At 35.9% G+C, this 18,826-nt stretch overlaps 1 protein-coding gene across 1 annotated transcript; it reads left to right on the forward strand.

Moving 5' to 3' along the window:
* Window positions 1-1,856: 1,856 nt before the first annotated feature.
* prodhb (proline dehydrogenase (oxidase) 1b) lies at window positions 1,857-18,441 on the forward strand. The gene is made up of 14 exons (XM_044112424.1): window positions 1,857-2,324; window positions 4,260-4,465; window positions 6,607-6,641; window positions 6,730-6,879; window positions 7,051-7,115; window positions 7,221-7,331; window positions 9,007-9,080; window positions 9,267-9,348; window positions 10,236-10,328; window positions 11,380-11,526; window positions 11,705-11,880; window positions 12,445-12,543; window positions 12,638-12,726; window positions 14,263-18,441. The coding sequence occupies exons 1-14, from the start codon at window positions 1,959-1,961 to the stop codon at window positions 14,451-14,453; spliced, it is 1,884 nt and encodes a 627-aa protein (XP_043968359.1). The 5' UTR covers window positions 1,857-1,958; the 3' UTR covers window positions 14,454-18,441.
* Window positions 18,442-18,826: the final 385 nt, after the last annotated feature.

Consider the following 18,826-nt stretch of genomic DNA (forward strand, 5'->3'; position numbering starts at 1 on the left):
TGACAAAATGTAATCCAGAAATGTAGATTTAATAAGACTGAAGAAAACATATGTTTAACCCCTTAACTGTCACCCACAAAACACTTAAATATAATTCAGTGGGCCTACAAGGACACTGGTATCCTCATGACAGTTAAAAGATTTTAATACCTGCTTAAATGTTGATATTTTGGCAAATGACTAATATCAGAACACAAATAAATTTATTCAATGTGGATAGCTGTGCCCAATTTGCACAACATTCCTGCAACTTTTAGATGCACAATTTCACCAATACTCAAAGGATGTAGGGCGAAATCATTAAGGGATAATTAAACTTGCATGTGGCCACCGTATGACATGTATTGAGTTACTTACTGACCCTTCTTATATATAATGAATGGGTCTGGATGTGCACTGATTACGACTGCATTTGTAGTTAGTAAAGGACCCAAACATAGAGACTGACAGTGATGAAAAGAGCAGAGATTTAATAAATAATAAATGTAGAGAAAAGAACTGAATACAGCAAGATGTTTCCAACATAAATAAACAAAATGATTGGATAAACACACCAAATAAAAAACAAAACCCATATCCACACTTATCATAATGGTATAAGGGTTTCTTTTAATTTTCACTTGTTATTTTTGAGATCAGACATTTTAAGAGGCTAAAGAAAATATTTTGTCTGATAGCCCAATTAGGGAAGTTATCAGCAACCAAAGAAAAACAAAAAACAAACAAACAAACAAAAAAACATTTAAATGCCACCAAAATTTCAGCTTAGTAGTTAAATGTGTTCAACAACAAAGTTTAAAGTAATCATATCCAGTACAAAGTGTGCTATAGTGGAATTATTTCATTCTAAAGTAAATTGGAGTGGGACTATAGGTTTGAACCAAAAGGACATGCTCAAGTGAAATTAGGACCTCAACATTCTGACAAATCAAAGCAAATGAACAAATGTGTTTCATTGGTCTCTGCCATTATTTGAAACAGATGCAAAAGGTATGCTATCACTATTCTAGAGAAAATTCCACAAAAATAACAATGGCTTTGTCACCACATTATTTAATGTGGTGACAAAGCCATTTATCATTTATTTAAATGATAAATTTTCAGTAATGAAGATGCTGTTCCTAGTCCAGAGTACCAAAAGTTAAGTTGAAAAGAAAAGCTCTCCACTTTCCACTATGCTCACATTCCAGGCTAAACCTATGACAATAAGAGGTGGACCATAACTAAAAGAATTCTGAATATAAGCAGATGAAAGAGCTTCCTTCATAGAGCAGCCTGGCTCAGCCTTAGAGAGGGCTGAGGAGTACATTGATCTGAGGAAAATTCAGAGTAGAGCTCCTGCTACTCCACAATAACAGGAATAAGCTGAGATAAGTTACAAAGACGTGGATTCCTTCTGTGAGTCTTGCAGAAAAACTTGAAGTTGTTTTTTGTCAGACCTCATCCCACGGAAAGGAAACCCTAGTATAGTTCTAGAACTTCTTGGAATTACTAAAATCTCTCTGGATAATTCCTGGGATACCTCAGAATGAGCTAGACAGTCAAAGAGAATGGATGATAAAAGATTCAACCTGTGAAATGTGAAAGAAAGAATAAATCTGGAACGCATGAATTCAGATACAGTTGCATTTTGCAGTGCTGTGAAAAAGCTACTTAGCTTTAAGGTGGTGGGGAAGCTAATCAGTTATTTTACAGAACCAGTTAAAACTGCCTCTCGAACCACACCTGCTTATGTGATGAAAGTCACATAACCAAGAGGAGTTCACTCATTGAATACTTTTCTGAGAAGCTGGATCAGATGCATAGTTTTTGGGTGTGGAGATCGTCACACCCTCTTCCCACCAATCAGGTGATTCCTTTGACAGACACGTCCTGTTTATTTACACTGTCGCGTGACAAGCTAAGAAGATGGTGTGCTGACTTTGACAATTCTTTCTTATCTACGTTATCATTACCGGATGTTTTGCCTCAAAACCGTGCCAGCCCCCAAGTGGGTAAATGCAGAGATTCTCCTGAAGAGGTTATCGTACAACCGGAGACTGCGATCCACCGTTACCTCCAGCTCGACGACCCGGCCGGAGAAGACGGACCATGACAGAAACCGGAGCGGAGCACAGCGTGCCTCTGCCCGACTGCAGTCTCCTGGGAAGAGTGGGAGAGCAGGGAGAGACCGCACCAACTCTTCCTCCGCCGCTAACGAGATCTCCGTAGACTTTGAGCAAAGCCAGGAAGCTTACAGGAGCAAAGACTCATTAGAGCTACTCAGAAGTTTGGTGGTTTTCAAACTTTGTTCCTATGACTTCCTGGTTGATAAGAATGAAGAGGTAATGCAGACAGAAGCAAACTAACAAATAGGAATTGGAATATTTCTGGTGATGTAGTTTTGTGGGTTCAGAATGATTTAAATTAATACTATGATGTTGTGAGCAGTATTTGCCACACTATAGCAACAGGTTAGAAGAATGGCGATAAACTTAAAAGCAAGACACGCGATCCTACCGTAGGCATTACCCTGTCACAGTAGCCTAGATATGATTTATTAGTCAGAGCTGATGGCCTTTACCCAAATATTTGTAGCTGTAAAAACAATTAGTATCTTTACCAATTTTCAAATTTGTATAACATAAAATGAAACCACAATACATTTCAGTCTAACGTGTTGTCCCTGACCGCTAACCAACCAAACATCCTGCAGTACACCCATGTCTCAAATTACAACCTGCCTTTGCACGCCAAGCTCTTTGCAACCTGTTGCATAATGTAAGCTAGATACTATTTATGAAGTAAGGTAGCTTAGAGGTTTTGTATGGACTAATATTTCCGTTCACATGCACAATGTTACTTTAAATGTGGCAGATGTTAAATAAGCAATAATAAATGTGTAGTTGTTCAGATATAAACACACTTTTCTTATCCACTAATTATTTAATGTGGTGACAAAGCTACTTTGTCTGCCTAACAGATGCACATCTATCCATATTTCACACATCAGAGAACTGTATCAAATTATTCTTAGGCTGTTTTCATCTTCATTCTTACTTGTCTGACTTTTGCTAAGAATATCATCTTGTCCCATTTTAATTTACCCTGTATCATTATAAATCTTATCAGATGTGTGAAATAATAAAAAAAATGACCTAAGTGCTAAATCAGTACAAAAGACTAAATAAAATTAAGTCTGCTCAATGATAGCAAAACGTAATTTGCATTAATGTGTGTGAATGTCACAAAGTTGTTATCTATAAAATATTAATCCATTTATTGCATTTTAAACACACTTCAGATATGACATAGTTTTTGCAGCTACTGGCAAATTTTATCTTTCATTTAATTTAAGAAATATTGTTTATAGAAAATTAGTATTACCTTTATCTGCTGTTTTGGCAACAATTACCTTATTTGCAGTTTTGTATGACTTTATGAACTGACCTTTCTAATAGCTTCCTAAAAGATTTTCTGCTTCATAAAGCAAAAATCATCTGCACATCTGTTTCTGGCATAGAGAGCTTGAATGTATTGTACTTGTGTAATTAGCTGATAAATATTGAAGCTCAAGAAGTTATTTGCACTATTGATATTTGATTCTCTGATTCTCCAGTATATCAAGAGAATATGTGATGGACAAAGCTTAATTTTTAGGCATTATCTAAAATCACCAATAACTAGCAGTATAGTATGTATTTCAAAACCACAGTTAAACAATACCTCTGACACCATAAAACTATAAGTTCAATGACAGAGTCACAGTACAGAGATTACACCTTTTGAAGTCTCTACTCATGTTAAATTAAATATACCCAATAGAAACAAACACATAGATACACACCTTAGTTTATTTTTCATTAAAATATTTGTACTATTTAAACCTCATTAAGGCCAAACTGCCAGTTCATGGTGGTTTCCATTTACAATATTTAAGCATTAGGATAAAAGCATACCTGCTGCATTGCAGTGGTAATGTTTGCACATTACCACTGCAATGGTAATGTGCATGGAGGTATCATGCACAATCTTGACCTTCACAATAATTTACTGATGTTTAGTTTTCTTTACTTTTTTTCTTAACTATCTATTCAGCAGTAGCTTACTGCTTTTATGTTTTACATTGTTAGGTACTTTTAAAACATGGCAAGTAATTGTTTGTCATTGGGTGCTATGAGTCATGTAGATTCAGTACTATAGTGACACAAATGAAGAGCCACACTGTCATTGTCTCTCATACTCCAAGACTATAGCAATATTTTCTCTTTTTTGCCTAGATAATGAATCTTGGTAAGAAAATTCTAGGCCAGAAGGTTTTTGATCAGCTCATGAAGATGACGTTCTATGGCCAGTTTGTTGCTGGGGAGGATCATATATCCATTAAACCTCTGATCCAGAAGAACCAGGCTTTTGGCGTTGGCTCTGTCCTGGACTACAGTGTCGAGGAGGACATCAGCCAGAAGGAGGAAACCCAGAAAGAGAGGTGATATAACATTTGTTGCTTTTTATTTTACATTAGAACTGATACTGCATAAGTTATGAATAATCATTTCTCTGAATTTGTGTTTAAGATGTTAGGTCCATCAACTTTTATCAAATATATGACAAATTCCATACATTTTATAATTGGCAACTATTCCTCTAAATTATAAAAATTAGATGAAGAATTGTGAAGAAAATAAGATTAAGATAAAAACTGTGATTTTTTGGCACCTATTTAGATTGGCAGTATTTTGTCACTTGCCTGGCACCTGGTCACATGGACAGCACAAGCTATCTGATCTGCCTCCTGATGTAAGTTAGGATGACAGTAAAATCCTTGTGCAACCACTGTCTTTAGACAGCAGCAATGTTACTTCACTCTCAGCTCTGGGCGTTGATGCATATGTGGAATAATTAGAACATTCTCACAGTCCAAAATTAAATATAGACAGTTTGGCCTGCTTCACAGTTACTTGAGTCAGTTGAATGAATAAGAGGGAACATTTTGATGAGCATTTCTTAGAAGCAAAGTAGAAAAACCAACTTGTCAGATTTATTCAGCATATTGTACTAAGTACAAAGACCCTTTATATCTTGTATGACATCTTAGATTTTTAAAAGGTCAAAAACGGTGAATGAAATGTAAGGTTTTCAGGCAGCATAATTCTATGTTGATGTAGAGTGACAGCTGACTACTGTGTCAAATCGTGGCACAAAAATGTTCCTTAGTTTTTTTCATGTTTTGTCGAATGCCATTACCTTCATTATGACCTACTTATTTTATTTTACAGTGTTGAGAAAAAGTACATGGCTCTTACAGATTTTGCTTGGATGTTTTTGTCACAGTTAAATGTTCTAGATCTGAATACAAACTAAATGCAAAAACAAATGTGGGTAATTAGTTAATTCAGTTATATTTTTACGTAGAACAAGGGTAGTTTTGATAGAGTTCATTATTTAGATTTTGCATTTTGTATTTACTATTTATTTCTGTCTGATATTAAAATTTATTTCATGACCTGAAACATTTAAGTTTGCTCATTTTTAGACCAGGGAACAAAATTACACCGACTCCATCTGATAAGCTCCCCAGTGAGATGGAAAATCCAGACTACAAGGAAGAGAAACAGACACTGGGTTAATTTTAAGAGGAAGATGCCTACAGTAATCCCCAGGTTGCTTTGTCAGTGTTAAAAGAATCCCTATATTTATTTTTTTTATTGCCTAATATATATTATTAAAAGCAAATATTTAAAGCCTTATGTTTTGTAAGTGATAAAACAACAAATCTAATCTTGGTTTTAATGCTAGAAGTCATTACTCACTCATAGTAAGTCTGAGTGGGTACTTATATCTTATTGTTAGTATTACTTAGTACTAACTAATACTAATGAATATTAGTTAATTTTATGAAACTGATGTCTGTTCCCATAACATGGGGAAATGCCTTATTATAAATGAAATAATCTTCTAATGAAACTAGTTCTTTTTCATCAGAATTAAGAAATTATTTACTTAAAACAAGCTCCTGTTTGGCTGAAATGTTAACTGTAAGTTAGTTTTGTCTTATTTAAAGTGTACTAAAATATTTGCACTAAGAACTAGACCAAAAATCCAAAGATGTTGTGCTTTCACAGTGCAAACAATTCAAAATATAGGGAGCAGAGCTCACAATCTAAAATATCACTGAAATTTGTTTTTTTAAAAACGTTTTTAGGTCTATATGAATTGTATTGCAGCGTGATCCAATTTTCAACTGCTTCATTCTGTCAAAACGTTGCAGTGGTAAAAGGACACAACTCCCATCAGCTCTCCTGAATTTCTGATGACTGACTTGCTTTCTGTTAAGTCAGATGTTTGTTTACATGAGCTTTGTCTGATACCTTATGATGAGAAGGGGGAATAGGTCAAGTGAAAAGTGACGCTTCAAGGCCCCATGAGAGAGTCAACATCAAACATCAAGGATGTTTCAGCATACAGTGTTTAAGGTCATCAAACACAATGACACTCTACGGCATGCCACAAGGCCAAACATGTTCACAAAGAAATGTGAATTCGCAAAATCTGATGCAACTCGCTTTTCTAATGTTGCCCCCCAATCCTGAGCAAATTAACTGCCTTTTCTCAACACTCCTATTTCAGCTCAAGTGTTTCCACTGGAGGGAAAGGGAGCATAGGTAAGCTGCCTTGTTTTGTTCTCATTTGTGTACACAGCACATGATGCAATTAGAAGAAATAGGCATGCAAATTTGTTTTCATCCCCAGGCGAGGGCTACATAGAGAAAAACTACGAAGCAGGCAAGCAATTAGGCGGCAGTCAGAGGGAAGTGATTGGAACCTGTACATATATCTATGCTGATGAGGCCAAATGTGACCAGCATATGGAGACCTTTATGAAGTGCATCAAAGCATCTGGTGGGTAAACTAAATAAGTGATACATTTTGAAAATAAGCTGGTTTCATGCATTTTATTGAAGTTATGAATTTAAATAGGACTCCAATAGTTATGCAATATGCTTTATTTACTTCTTTCTAAATTATTACAAAGCAAAAGTCTTTACATCATAATCTGTTTCCTATCCATAGGTGGGAGTTCTATAGATGGCTTTTCTGCAATCAAAATGACTGCACTTGGACGACCCCAGCTTCTGGTAAGCTGTAAATGGTAATGTAAAGCTCAGTGTGACAATCTAGCTCGAGGAATAGCAGCAGGAGAGAAGAGGAATAAGATCTTTTCTTCTCTTTGTTTCGATAAGCTTTGGTTCTCAGAGGTCCTCGTGAAATGGCAGCGATTTTTCACATTCCTGTCATCACAGCAGGATGGCATGGAGGCCCTGGACCAGAGGCTGGAGCTGACACAGTTGCAGGTAGGTTTTTTTCTTCTTCTTTGAGTCCAGAGATCTTTTAATTCAATCTCATATGGGTAAATTTATCTCTCACAAACACCGCGTAGACAGCAACAGAAATTCCTACATGTTGTTATGCAGGAGCCTATTTTTTAACCTTATACTACATGCCCAAAATAATGGGACTTGAAAAAAGCTCGGAAGTGGAGTCTGCATCTGTAGACTCCGCTTCTTAATGTTCAAACTCATGTTTGAACATTAAGGACATTGAGAAAATTGGCACTTCTAACAGTGAGGAGATAAGCTGGCGAACTGATGTGCAGCTTGTCTACATGTTAAAGTTGGTCTTGGCTTTTCTTGCAGAGTATGCAGGTCCTCTTTACAATCAATAGCTACCATCAGCATGTGAATGTGTGCATGAAGTCGTGAACCAGTGGATGTAATGTGAAGCACTTTGGGGACTTTGTGAAGCACTATACAAGTACAGACTATTACTATAATCTAAAGACCAAAAATTCTTGCTCATGTTAGTAAGATGCTGTTTACATTGAAATTTTTTTTAGGAGATAAAAACATAAGACAATGAGTTAGACAGTAAGAAAATTCTAATAAAACAGGACATGTAACAATAAGATAAATTAATGTACAATAAATCAAACTAAGGTAAGAAAAATTAGGCTAAACTAAGACAAGTTAAAAATCTGAAAATTTGATCAGATAAGAGAAGATAAATTATTTTAAACTCAATTTCACTGAACAAGGACAGGCAATAAGCTACAATAACTTTATCCTACTCAAAGTAAACCAAGAAAAGGTAAGATAAGGTAAAGTCAACTAAGATTGAAGAGAAGCTTAGTTAAACCAAACTAAGTTATAAAGGCAGACATTAAAAAAGTAAAATTTTGATCTTATCTGAAATCTGAACTATGAAAACTCAGAAAACTAACTAAGGCAACCTGACATAAACTATGTTAGGATAATATAATCTAAAGTAAGATAAAAGATCTTAAACCAAGATAAATGGTAGAAATAAGGTAAAGGGGATAGTTACTTTACCAAAAGATAAATCAGGCTTAGTTAAGGTCAACTAAATAAAGCTGATCTAAGTTAAGCAAAAGCTTGAGCTTAATAAAGCTAAGTTAGACATTTTATTGATTCTTAGTGGTAAAATCTTACTGTCAACACAGCGAGAAAAAACAGAAGCAGTCAAAGCATAGCATAGATATTACTACTTAGGGTTCTGCAAGTTTAAGTATCATTTATTTCCTTTTAGACTTTTTCACAAATAAATACTCATATTAGCTACTGCAAGAACACAACATGAATACAAGAATCAGAATTAAATAGCTTTTCACGTATGGCAAATACTTGCCTGTTCGCACTTGAAATAAATTTTTTGGTCTTCCTCACAGCTTCTGTATGCAGTCAGAAATCTGCAGGCACATTATTTCTCATTAGCATTCTTGATCCGCTTTGCATTGATCATTAATTGGATATAAAGTCTAATCCAAGTGCGCTCATTTCCACAAGCACTGTGATTTATAAGGGGGGATGTGCATGTCTATTACATCTTCTTATTATGTCCTTCTGATGCTCAGCACATTTATGGATTTTGCAGAGTCACAATTTTATTAAGTATCCTGCACCGAGATTTATTCAGAAGGCCCTAGAAATGTAGCTGTTTTTGTGATTACAGGAATTGATGATCAAACTGGGTGCAAAAGGTGACTTCCATGGCTGGTTCACTAGAAAGAAAGGAGAATCAGCAGGGTAGGCACAAACACATAATACCACATGTCCATTGTTTACAATCTACTTTGTCTTTACATGAGGTGTGTTTTGTTAGATTATTAACATTAATGAGAAATAATGCACAATGTTTGCATCACAATGTTGCAAACCTTTATCATAATTTAGTGCAATTATGTAATATTCTTCCATTTTTATCCCCAACAGATGCATTGACATCCTTGATTGGAACAGTCTAATAGATGACAGAGTGAACACATCAGACCTGCTTTTAGTGCCAAATGTAAAGGTGAGAAGAGCATAATTCTTTGAAACATAACACAATTCAAATCAAATTTTATGCATTAGATTTAGGATCGAATTAATTCTTCTCTTGCAAACTTGATAAGTATAAGTTACAGTTAAAATGTTTGTTTTCATTAGCACCTGATGAATAATGTTAGGCCTGTTTCTGCTAGCATTTGGATTTATTTCTAATCCAAATGAAAGAATGTACTTAAAGAATGAAAACAACTTGCTGCAGTTAATTTATTTAACAATTATGGATTTGAAATTCTATGAAAACCATCTATATACCATATTTTAAAAGTTAATCTCTCTGACATTTATTTTATTTTTTCTTTATTTCACTATATGCAGTATTCCACTAGATTCAACAAATCTCATTTAGAAATTTTTAAGAGCATTCTCATTAAAAGTGGTATTATCAAAAAAAATAAACAAATAACTACTTAACACCCCAATAAAGAGTGTGCTCATTAGAAGCGAAGTACAGAGTTTTTGTTTTTTTAAAACCAGTGAAAGTTAATTGAGGTTAAATATTCCATATATGAGGCAGTAATTCAATGTGACAATATGCTAAATTAAAACATTACATAAAAAGTAACAAAGGATGAAAAAAATTACTGGAAGATTTATTTATTCATTTTATCAAAACCCCTAGAATTTGAAAATACATTTAAATTGTTTAAATTTATGAGATTTCACAATTGAAAGCTTCCTGCAGGTATACATAGAGCTACCACTGTGTTCTAGTAGTAGCTCTATGTATACCTGAGCTCTATGTGGCTCAGGTATACATAGGTATACATAGGTAAGGTAAAAAGTACCTTATCTTACCTTACCTTTTAGATATGTTTTGGTCCGTAGTTTAATCTGTGCTTGTTGTTTCTATAGCTGGATAAACTGGAGCCTCTACTGAAAAACCTCACCATAGAGGATGAGAATCAGCTAAAGAGGACATTGGAGCGCCTTGATGTATTGGCCAAGGTAATCAGAAATCACACAGAACTCCAGTCTTTGAGGGCTGCTGTCCTGCAGTTTTTAGATGTGCCACAGGTCCAAAACACTGGAATGAAATGGCTTAATTACCTCCTCCTGATCCTGTAGATCAGTTCTCCAGAGCCTTGCTAATGACCTAATTATTCTATTCAGGTGTGGTGCAGCAGAGGCACATCTAAAAGTTGCAGGACAGCAGCCCTCGAGGACTGGAGTTTGAGACCCCTGCTCTAAATGTTTATTATATATTAACTCTGAACACAGTTTTAGCAAAGTTGACATTTTTTACCAATATCAATGTGTACAATGTTTTTGTGCCTTTTCTTACAATCTTTCTGCTTGTAATGCCTATATTGTTCACATGTTACTGTATGGATCAATGAATACACATTAGTTAAGCAGCTATGAAAACAACTTGCTTTAGTTCTTGTATAATGAACTTATCTTCACTCTTAAAGCTGTCATTGTACAAATGTGTGTGTTTTTCTGTTCAAGTTAGAAAATTCCTCTCATAATTGGTTAATAAAACTTGAAAAGTGCTGCATAAAGGTTCCTACAGAGTATGAAAAAGTATGAAATTTCTTTATAAATAAATGTCCAGAAATGGAAATTGGTAGTCTAAACACGGCATCCAGCTGTGTCCATCCTTCCATCCACCCACGAATTCATCAATCCATTAGTCCTTTCATTTTTTGTCCATCCATCACCAACCGTCGATCCCTTTATTTATATGCTGTCCACCCATTTGTTTTTCCGTCTCCTGTCCTTCCATCCATCTTTCTCCATTCAGTTATGTTTTTTTAGACTTTGTATTCAAACTTACATTGCTGTCGGTATTTGGAGTAAATTCATAGTGATTTTTTTTCGGTCTTTGTAATAACACAATATGGACTTAGTCTAGAAAGGTATGGAATTTTGTATCAGAGAAATGTGCATTACCCATTGTATTTAACAGTCAAAGTGTTAAATAAGATTAATTGTAGAAAAGAAAATTTGATTGGTACATCATTAAGTAATTTTAATTAAACATGTTGTTTCACAGTGTGCCTTAGAAAATGGTGTTCGCTTAATGGTGGATGCAGAGCAAACCTATTTCCAGCCAGCCATCAGTAAACTTACACTGGATACACAGAAGATCTACAACAGGGAGAAGCCTGTTGTTTTCAACACCTACCAGTGCTACCTAAAGGTTAGAACCAACAAAACCAAACAATTAAACTTATAAATTACCTGAGAATTGTAGCAATACAATAACTTTAAAGAATTTTATGTTTAAACTGCTAAAATATTAGATGTAGAGCTCTAGAGGTAGAGCCGATTGAGAACATAAATAAAATCTCACTTGCTCTTCTCTTTTTATTCTGCAGGAAGCATACAAAAATGTAACTATGGACGTAGAACTGTCCAGAAGGGAAGGTTGGTGTTTTGCCGCTAAGCTGGTACGTGGAGCATACATGTATCAGGAGCAAGAGAGAGCAAAGGAGTTCCAATATGAAGACCCTATAAACCCCAACTATGAGTCTACTAGCACAATGTACCACAGGTTTGAACCATGGCTTGTTTCTTCATTTATGACTAAATCTGATACTTTGGAACTGAATTTGTTATATCAAAACTAAGTTCACATTTTCAATTTTCATAAAAAGCTAACTGATTAGATGTGTTGCATAAAGTTGCCACCCCACAATTTAAAAGTCGCATGCAGTTTTTCTAAAACATATCTGATCCCAAACTCTGACTTGGAGAGCTTGGATGCAATATATAACAAGCTATTATATTTTTAGTGCTTTGCATTTAAACTCTGCTTTTGAGTAAGATACAATAATTGCCACTCTAGTTAGACTCTCCCTACCTTTTGTGTCCACACCTGGTGTAGATGTTAGTGGATAACAAGTAATCGGTAGGGCCTTGTGAAGATGGAAAAGAACTACGAGAGTGAGGAAAATGTAGCTTAATTTCAACGGCTATTGAACTTACAATAAAAAACAAAACTAATACAATTTCACTTTTTCCTTGTATTGTGCAACCCTAATTGTGACCATATCTACGATGTTTGAAGAAAATATTACAACCAACCCCTCTTGATTTTCATTTGTTCTTTGGAAAGGTGTTTGCACTATGTGCTGGACGAGATTGCTCTTAACAGAAAGGCCAATGTTATGGTTGCCTCTCATAATGAGGACACAATAAAATACACCCTAAAAAGGTAAGATTAGATTTCTCACCAATGCACTATTTAAAGTAATAGGCATGTTCCTCGGAAACTGAGCTAATGTTATTTGTTTGTCTCAATCATTCAGAATGAATGAGCTCGGTCTCTTACCAGCAGAGAACAAGGTGTTCTTCGGTCAACTACTGGGCATGTGTGATCAGATCAGCTTCCCACTGGGTGAGAAAAACACACAAAGCACTCTGCCCACTCTCCTCCACAGTCACACAGGGACAAGGCAACAATCCTTCCTGCCTTAACTAACAATGATTTGAGAGTTTCAGTCCAGCCTCTGCAGGATGTGCATTATCTGTGCTCTCCCCTGTAGCTCTCAGCTGCGTCCCACGAGGCCTTCAAGCTACTCTCAGAACCCTTACAGGTTACCTGGACAAGCATTTCACATGTCAAAGCCGGCCTCCAGCCTGCAAGGTGACATATGAACTGAGACAGCTCAGTATTGACCACCTGTCTTAACGAAGCATCACTGTTGCTTCTCACCACTTTATTTGTCAGTCAAAGACAGACACACTGGTGAAAGACAGCTGTCTGTCAACATGGGGCTCAGGATGAAATGGGCTGAACTGTTATGGATGTAAACAGAGATACACCAATTCTTTTTGTTGCCTTCTGAAGAGAGAAAGAGAAGGTGAAGTCATACTGGAGTCACTACCTTCTAAAATTATATTAGAGATGAGCTGAGATTTTTATTATTTGTCAGTCACTCAGAGAGTCAAAATGTATGTATTTCTATGATATTGTCTTTTAGGAAAACTGTTAGCCAGGAGGCTTTTATCAAAACTTTGTTTTGCTGCAACGTGTTTAGTTTGATGGATGACTCTGGATAAAACATTTATCTGAAAGGTAAACACCAAGAAAATCATAGTTGTTATGCTTAGCAGGTAACCTGACGACTTCAAAGTCAGTGCAGCTGACCAACAACAAGAGTCCATCTGTAAAATGTCCTTTTGAGTCAATCTAACATAACTTGTAAAACTCCTGTACTGTGGAAACAGCCATGGGTTATGAAATTGTCGTGGTTTAATAACCTAAAGCAAAAATACAATTTTTATTAACTGACAAAACATATATAATTAAAGCTTGTTTTGATTATGTGTCTTATTATGACACTTATTAAGGCAAATGTTACTGTTAGGAAATGGTATAGTCAGACTGAGTTCCCATAACCACACACACAAAAAATCAGTTTTAAAGACAGGGTCAGAGTCAGCGCGACCCCGCTGGACTGCACACAGACTAAAAGGTTTGTGGCGTTCAAATGACCTCATCTCTTAAGACTTAATGATGTCAATCAAAGACATACACACTGGGTTAGGATTGTTGTTGATAGTCTTTTTTTTTTTTTAATGCAGTAAAGTCTATATTTGGTAATACACAAGAAACTACTTGTTCTGAGAGGCTTGACTGTCAAATAAAAATGTCTTTCATTTTATCATAGTGGCTGTTTTATGGCAAACTGACCAATTATCTCGTTTACTCAGAAAATTATGTTTTTTTTGTCTTCTCCTTTTTTTTCTTTCTGAGATTAAAGTGAGATTAGAACCAATTACTTTTTGAGCTCTTTTGTGAGCAAACATTGATTGATTCGCTTTCAAAACATTGGTTCTCCTTGAGACTAGTAATAGGTCTACAAGGTAAGGTATAACAAAATAATTTCTTTTAATGGTAGAATACGTTGTTTTCTTTGTCTTTTCTCAGGCCAGGCCGGTTTTCCTGTCTACAAGTACGTCCCCTACGGACCGGTGAGTGAGGTGATGCCCTACTTGTCCCGACGGGCACAGGAGAACCGAGGCTTCATGAAGGGTGCCCAAAAAGAGAGAGAGCTGCTGTGGAAGGAGTTGAAACGTCGACTTGTCTCTGGGGAGCTTCTCTACAGACCAGTGTACTGAAAACACAGAAGCAGAAACCGAGAGGAGAGTTTGTCAGCTCCTTGAGGGATTTTTTTTTTTTTTTAGCAGCAGCCGCTATAAAACTTTCTCTCTTGCTTGATGGCTACTGCTGCAGCTGTCTGCTCTGACTCTCTCCCTGTGCATGTCCTGTCTTATCATGTTCTGTGGTTTTTCCTTTTTTTGCAGATGAACTGCATGGAGCTTTATTATTTTCACCCACCTTCAACCCATCCAAGTTCTGCTACAGATCCCTATTTCTTTTTTTATCCGCCACCACAACTAACAGCATTCCTCATTTTTGTCATTGTGCTATCTGTAGAGCTCTGGTATCTATCAAGTGGGCATCTTTACTGCTCCAAAAGGACTCCCTAAAATGTCAGCAACACTAGGGTGGGCATCCTTTGTTATTACTCCATTTATCTTGGAGAGGACAGATAATAATAAAAATAACAGACTGGATTTAAATTGCAGCAAAGGACACATTCTATATTTGAAGTGGTTTTCTGTTTTATTTGTTATCCACTCTATTCCAGCCACGCACTGCCACTGAAGGCATCCCTGTACTGTATCTTTATGTCTGAAGATGTCATGAGAAAACAAAGCTTGTTCCTGAATCGTTGAGAAACCTTAAACTACATTATATCCCTCATCTCTTCATAATTTGCAATTTAGAAATTTCAAGGCTTCTATTTTTGTGCTTGCTGGTGAGATGTTTAAAAATAATTATTGGTTAACCTTTTATACTTTGATCTACAAACCTGAGTTTTGTATTTTTTTTAATTTTCACAGAAAGTTGCATTTTCCTCCTCATTGGGTTTTGCTAAATTACACTGGTATAAATATATTGAAAGGAAATCTTTTTCTGACATAACTTTGTAGCAATCCATAAGAGTTCAGTAAGCAAATAGAGCGTCTTACAAATAATCACAACCCTGCAACTCTTACATTGTGTTGCCTTGCAAACACACATTCCAATGGATTTGATTTAAACCAGTTATTACCACATTATTGTGCAGTAGTAGGGAAAAGCATATTAAGTTTTTGTGTCTCTTAAGATGTACAGTCAATGGCATAGTATAGAGATGGTATATAAACAATTTTGAAGTGTACTCAAGAGGATGTAGGTCCTGAATATTCTTCGATGTTACCGTATGTCGTGAGCCGTCATACTTATGGAGCCTCTCCCTTAGTCTTCAGTCTTTTGTAGCCTGGAACATGTTTTTTACAGAATTTACCTGCATTCATTTCCATCATGTGACCTGCTCTCCCATCTCTGCTGAAGAAAACCATTCCCACAGCATAATAATTTTAGCTTTCCAATTACACTGACCATTTTGCTTGTAGGGCAAAAAGTTCAGATTTGGTCTGAACTGATCAAAGCTACTTCTTGCACATATTCAGCGTATAGCTGTACTTTCAACCAATTCCCCGACCTGTACTGTGTTTCAATGAAGCTTCTCCAAAGTTGTTCAGGTGGACAGTCATGACTTGTGGGCTGTATATCTAAGAGGTTTTAACACATTAAATGTAAGAGTTTGTGTAACCTTGCCAAAACCTTTTGAAGGTTGAACTGGATTTTATTTATGGCTATCACAGTAAAGAGACTTGAACACAAATACTTTTCAGATTATTTTATTTCTTTTTCTTCCCTCTTCACAGACAAATTTCAAATGCATATAACATTTTGTGGTTGTAATGTGATACAAGTGGAAAAGTTCAAAGACTATGCATTTTTACATTTTCTTTTTACAAAATTAGTACAGTAAAGGGTAATTTTCACACTTTAGGTTTCACCAGGAAATACGTTTTCCTCAGTTATTGATACACAGTTCATATTTATGTCAGGGGGAATCTAAGCTTCATAGTAATTATGGCCTTGTCATTTTGTGCGAGGAGTCGGTGCTCTGTAGACCATCATCATTTAATTACCCCTGATACTTCAGTCAGTGCAGATCACAGAAATTGGATGCATTAATCATTACTCAAAAGAAATGTTAGCGGCAGAGCACCGCAGAGCTGTCACTGTTGCTCCGTTCCATTGGTTTAATTAGGAATCAAGATGCCTTTGATTTTAGGAACACCTTCAGGGTATACATTTGCCAACAGAATCCCTTCTCACTGGTTGCCTGGACGTTTCTGGGTTTCCTTCACAGATTACAAATCGAAGAATTTTGCACAGCTTCCAAATCAGCTAAACCTATCATCCACTTTGCATATTATTAACCTAGACAGCATTTTAGGACACAGTCAGACAGGAAGTCAGCATAGGCAGATATGACTGATGTAATACTGACTTTTCTTGGTATGATTGTTTAGATGTACCTTTGTTACTTTAAAGGGTGGAAGTTTGGTGTCTTTCAAAGCATTGCTCATCTGAATAGAAAAGCATTATTTTTCAGGGAAATTTCTCAAGCTTTTTTTTTTTTTATAGATGGATTGTCTCGTTGCTGCATCCCAGCTGCTGTTTGAGCCATAATCAGGGATTGTGTGCCAGTACATGAACTGACAGTAACAAATATAGTAGCTTTGAGCCGCTGTGGAGTATCATGTATTTTTATCTGTTGACAGCGAACTGAGAGATTACAGGAAACCATCCGCATTCGGTTTAAAAGCCGCAATCATATCCACAGTGGGGGCATAACGCTAAAGCTTTATTTCTCTCCATGAGATCGCAGGGGGAGTTATCAAAAATAATTTTGTAAAATACAGTTGAAGGCTGATGCATTATGCTTTCTGAATGCCGGGGGAGAGTTTTCAATCCTCACCCCACTGGATTTTATATCACTGGAACCACTTTTTTTATTATTACGAACATTATAATTTTAGGTTGAACTACAAATTATGTAAACTGCTGTAGAAGTATTGCTTTATCCCTAACCACAAGATGATTGGCCTTTTGATTATGACCTTACGAGAACTACCGAAAAATCCAGTTGGTTGCTTAATCAATCATCTGTAGTATTCCTATGGTTCTCCTCCATAATTCAACAAAATACACTTTTCATTGGCATAAAAGACAAATATCAGAATTCCATGAATAGACAGCACACTCTGTTTCCTGGCATTGCACCATAATCACAAAATTATTTGTACATGGTCAGCCAGAATCCGGAGGGCAGTCTAGAGCAGGTCTGTCAAAGTGATACATGACACAATGTCAATATTTAACAGCAACATCTGACACTAGCATGACTCAAATGTCAAGCCAGGAGGAAGAGTTGTTAACATTCAGCAAGGCAGTGACATTTCTCCATAAAATAATTGGCAACACATAAGAAGGTGTACACAAAATCCAGTGTGACTACAGAACAGGTAAACGAAGCTGACCATTGGCTGGTACCCACTAATCATCGGCTACATACAACCGGTCATGTTGTTCTTAAATATATGTAAAATTTTAAATAAAAAAAATTACTTTGAAGAAGATCAGATAAACAATTATAACACTAACAAAACAAAACCACACATCTACTCTGACTTTTGACACCTGCTTTAATATTGTGCCTTTTGTTTTATTTAGGGTGTAAAATGTATATTCACTAGAAAAATGACTTATGTCATAACACCAAACATCTCATTTATTTGTTTATTTTCTGTATTCAAATGGTGGAATTAGTCAAACCCCTACCATATTGGCCATTTAACAAAGTGAGCATGCTGAAGTATTTTCATCGCTGCAGCCTCAGTAAAGTTACTGAGGAGGACAAGTTGCTCCAAAGTCAGTAACTGGATGCAACAGGCTTACACCTTTTTCTAGCATGTTTAATTAACCAAACCATACAACATCCATAACAAGTGACATGGAATGTATTTGGATTTTAATCTGTCTATTCAACTGTATTGAATCGACTATATTTGTACAGTATGTATATAACTTGGATTATATGTTTAGTAAAGCACCTTAAGAAAACTTGTTGAACTTGTGCCATATCAATAAACTGAAATGAATTACTTGGTAATTTCTGCAACAATTTGGGCAGCACATAAGTCCTCCTAAACTCCCTGTCCAACAGAGTATTTCAAAAACCACCAATAACCTTGCTTAACTACTGATCCTCTTATGTACAGCATAGTATCAGATACACTGAAAAGGCAAAAGTCGAACCTTATTGACTCGCAAAATTTCTGCAGGATTATTTTCCTGTTGAATACTACAAATAGTATTTAGTTTTGATGGAAAATGATTTGGTTTTTTATGTCAATTGCCTTGCTGTGATATGTCAATCTTAAAAGATCTGTCTTCTTAACCAGGGTCTAGTTCTATGAAAGTCTGTAGTAGCAACTACATGAACTGAAAGGTGTTGGATACTATATCATCATGAATATAGCATCCAACAGTTCTTCCTGTTTCAGAGGGGAAATCAAATGGCTTT

This window comes from Gambusia affinis, linkage group LG03, assembly GCF_019740435.1.
Source record: "Gambusia affinis linkage group LG03, SWU_Gaff_1.0, whole genome shotgun sequence".
Taxonomy (NCBI): Eukaryota; Metazoa; Chordata; class Actinopteri; order Cyprinodontiformes; family Poeciliidae; genus Gambusia; species Gambusia affinis.

What these genes read in the sequence shown, in the direction of transcription:
- prodhb (XM_044112424.1), top strand. Translation starts at nt 1,959, where the DNA reads ATGTTTTGCCTCAAAACCGTGCCAGCCCCCAAGTGGGTAAATGCAGAG. An exon ending in GAAGTGCATCAAAGCATCTG is followed by an intron (nt 6,880 to 7,050) that starts GTGGGTAAACTA and finishes TCCTATCCATAG; the next exon opens with GTGGGAGTTCTATAGATGGC. An exon ending in TTGGACGACCCCAGCTTCTG is followed by an intron (nt 7,116 to 7,220) that starts GTAAGCTGTAAA and finishes TGTTTCGATAAG; the next exon opens with CTTTGGTTCTCAGAGGTCCT.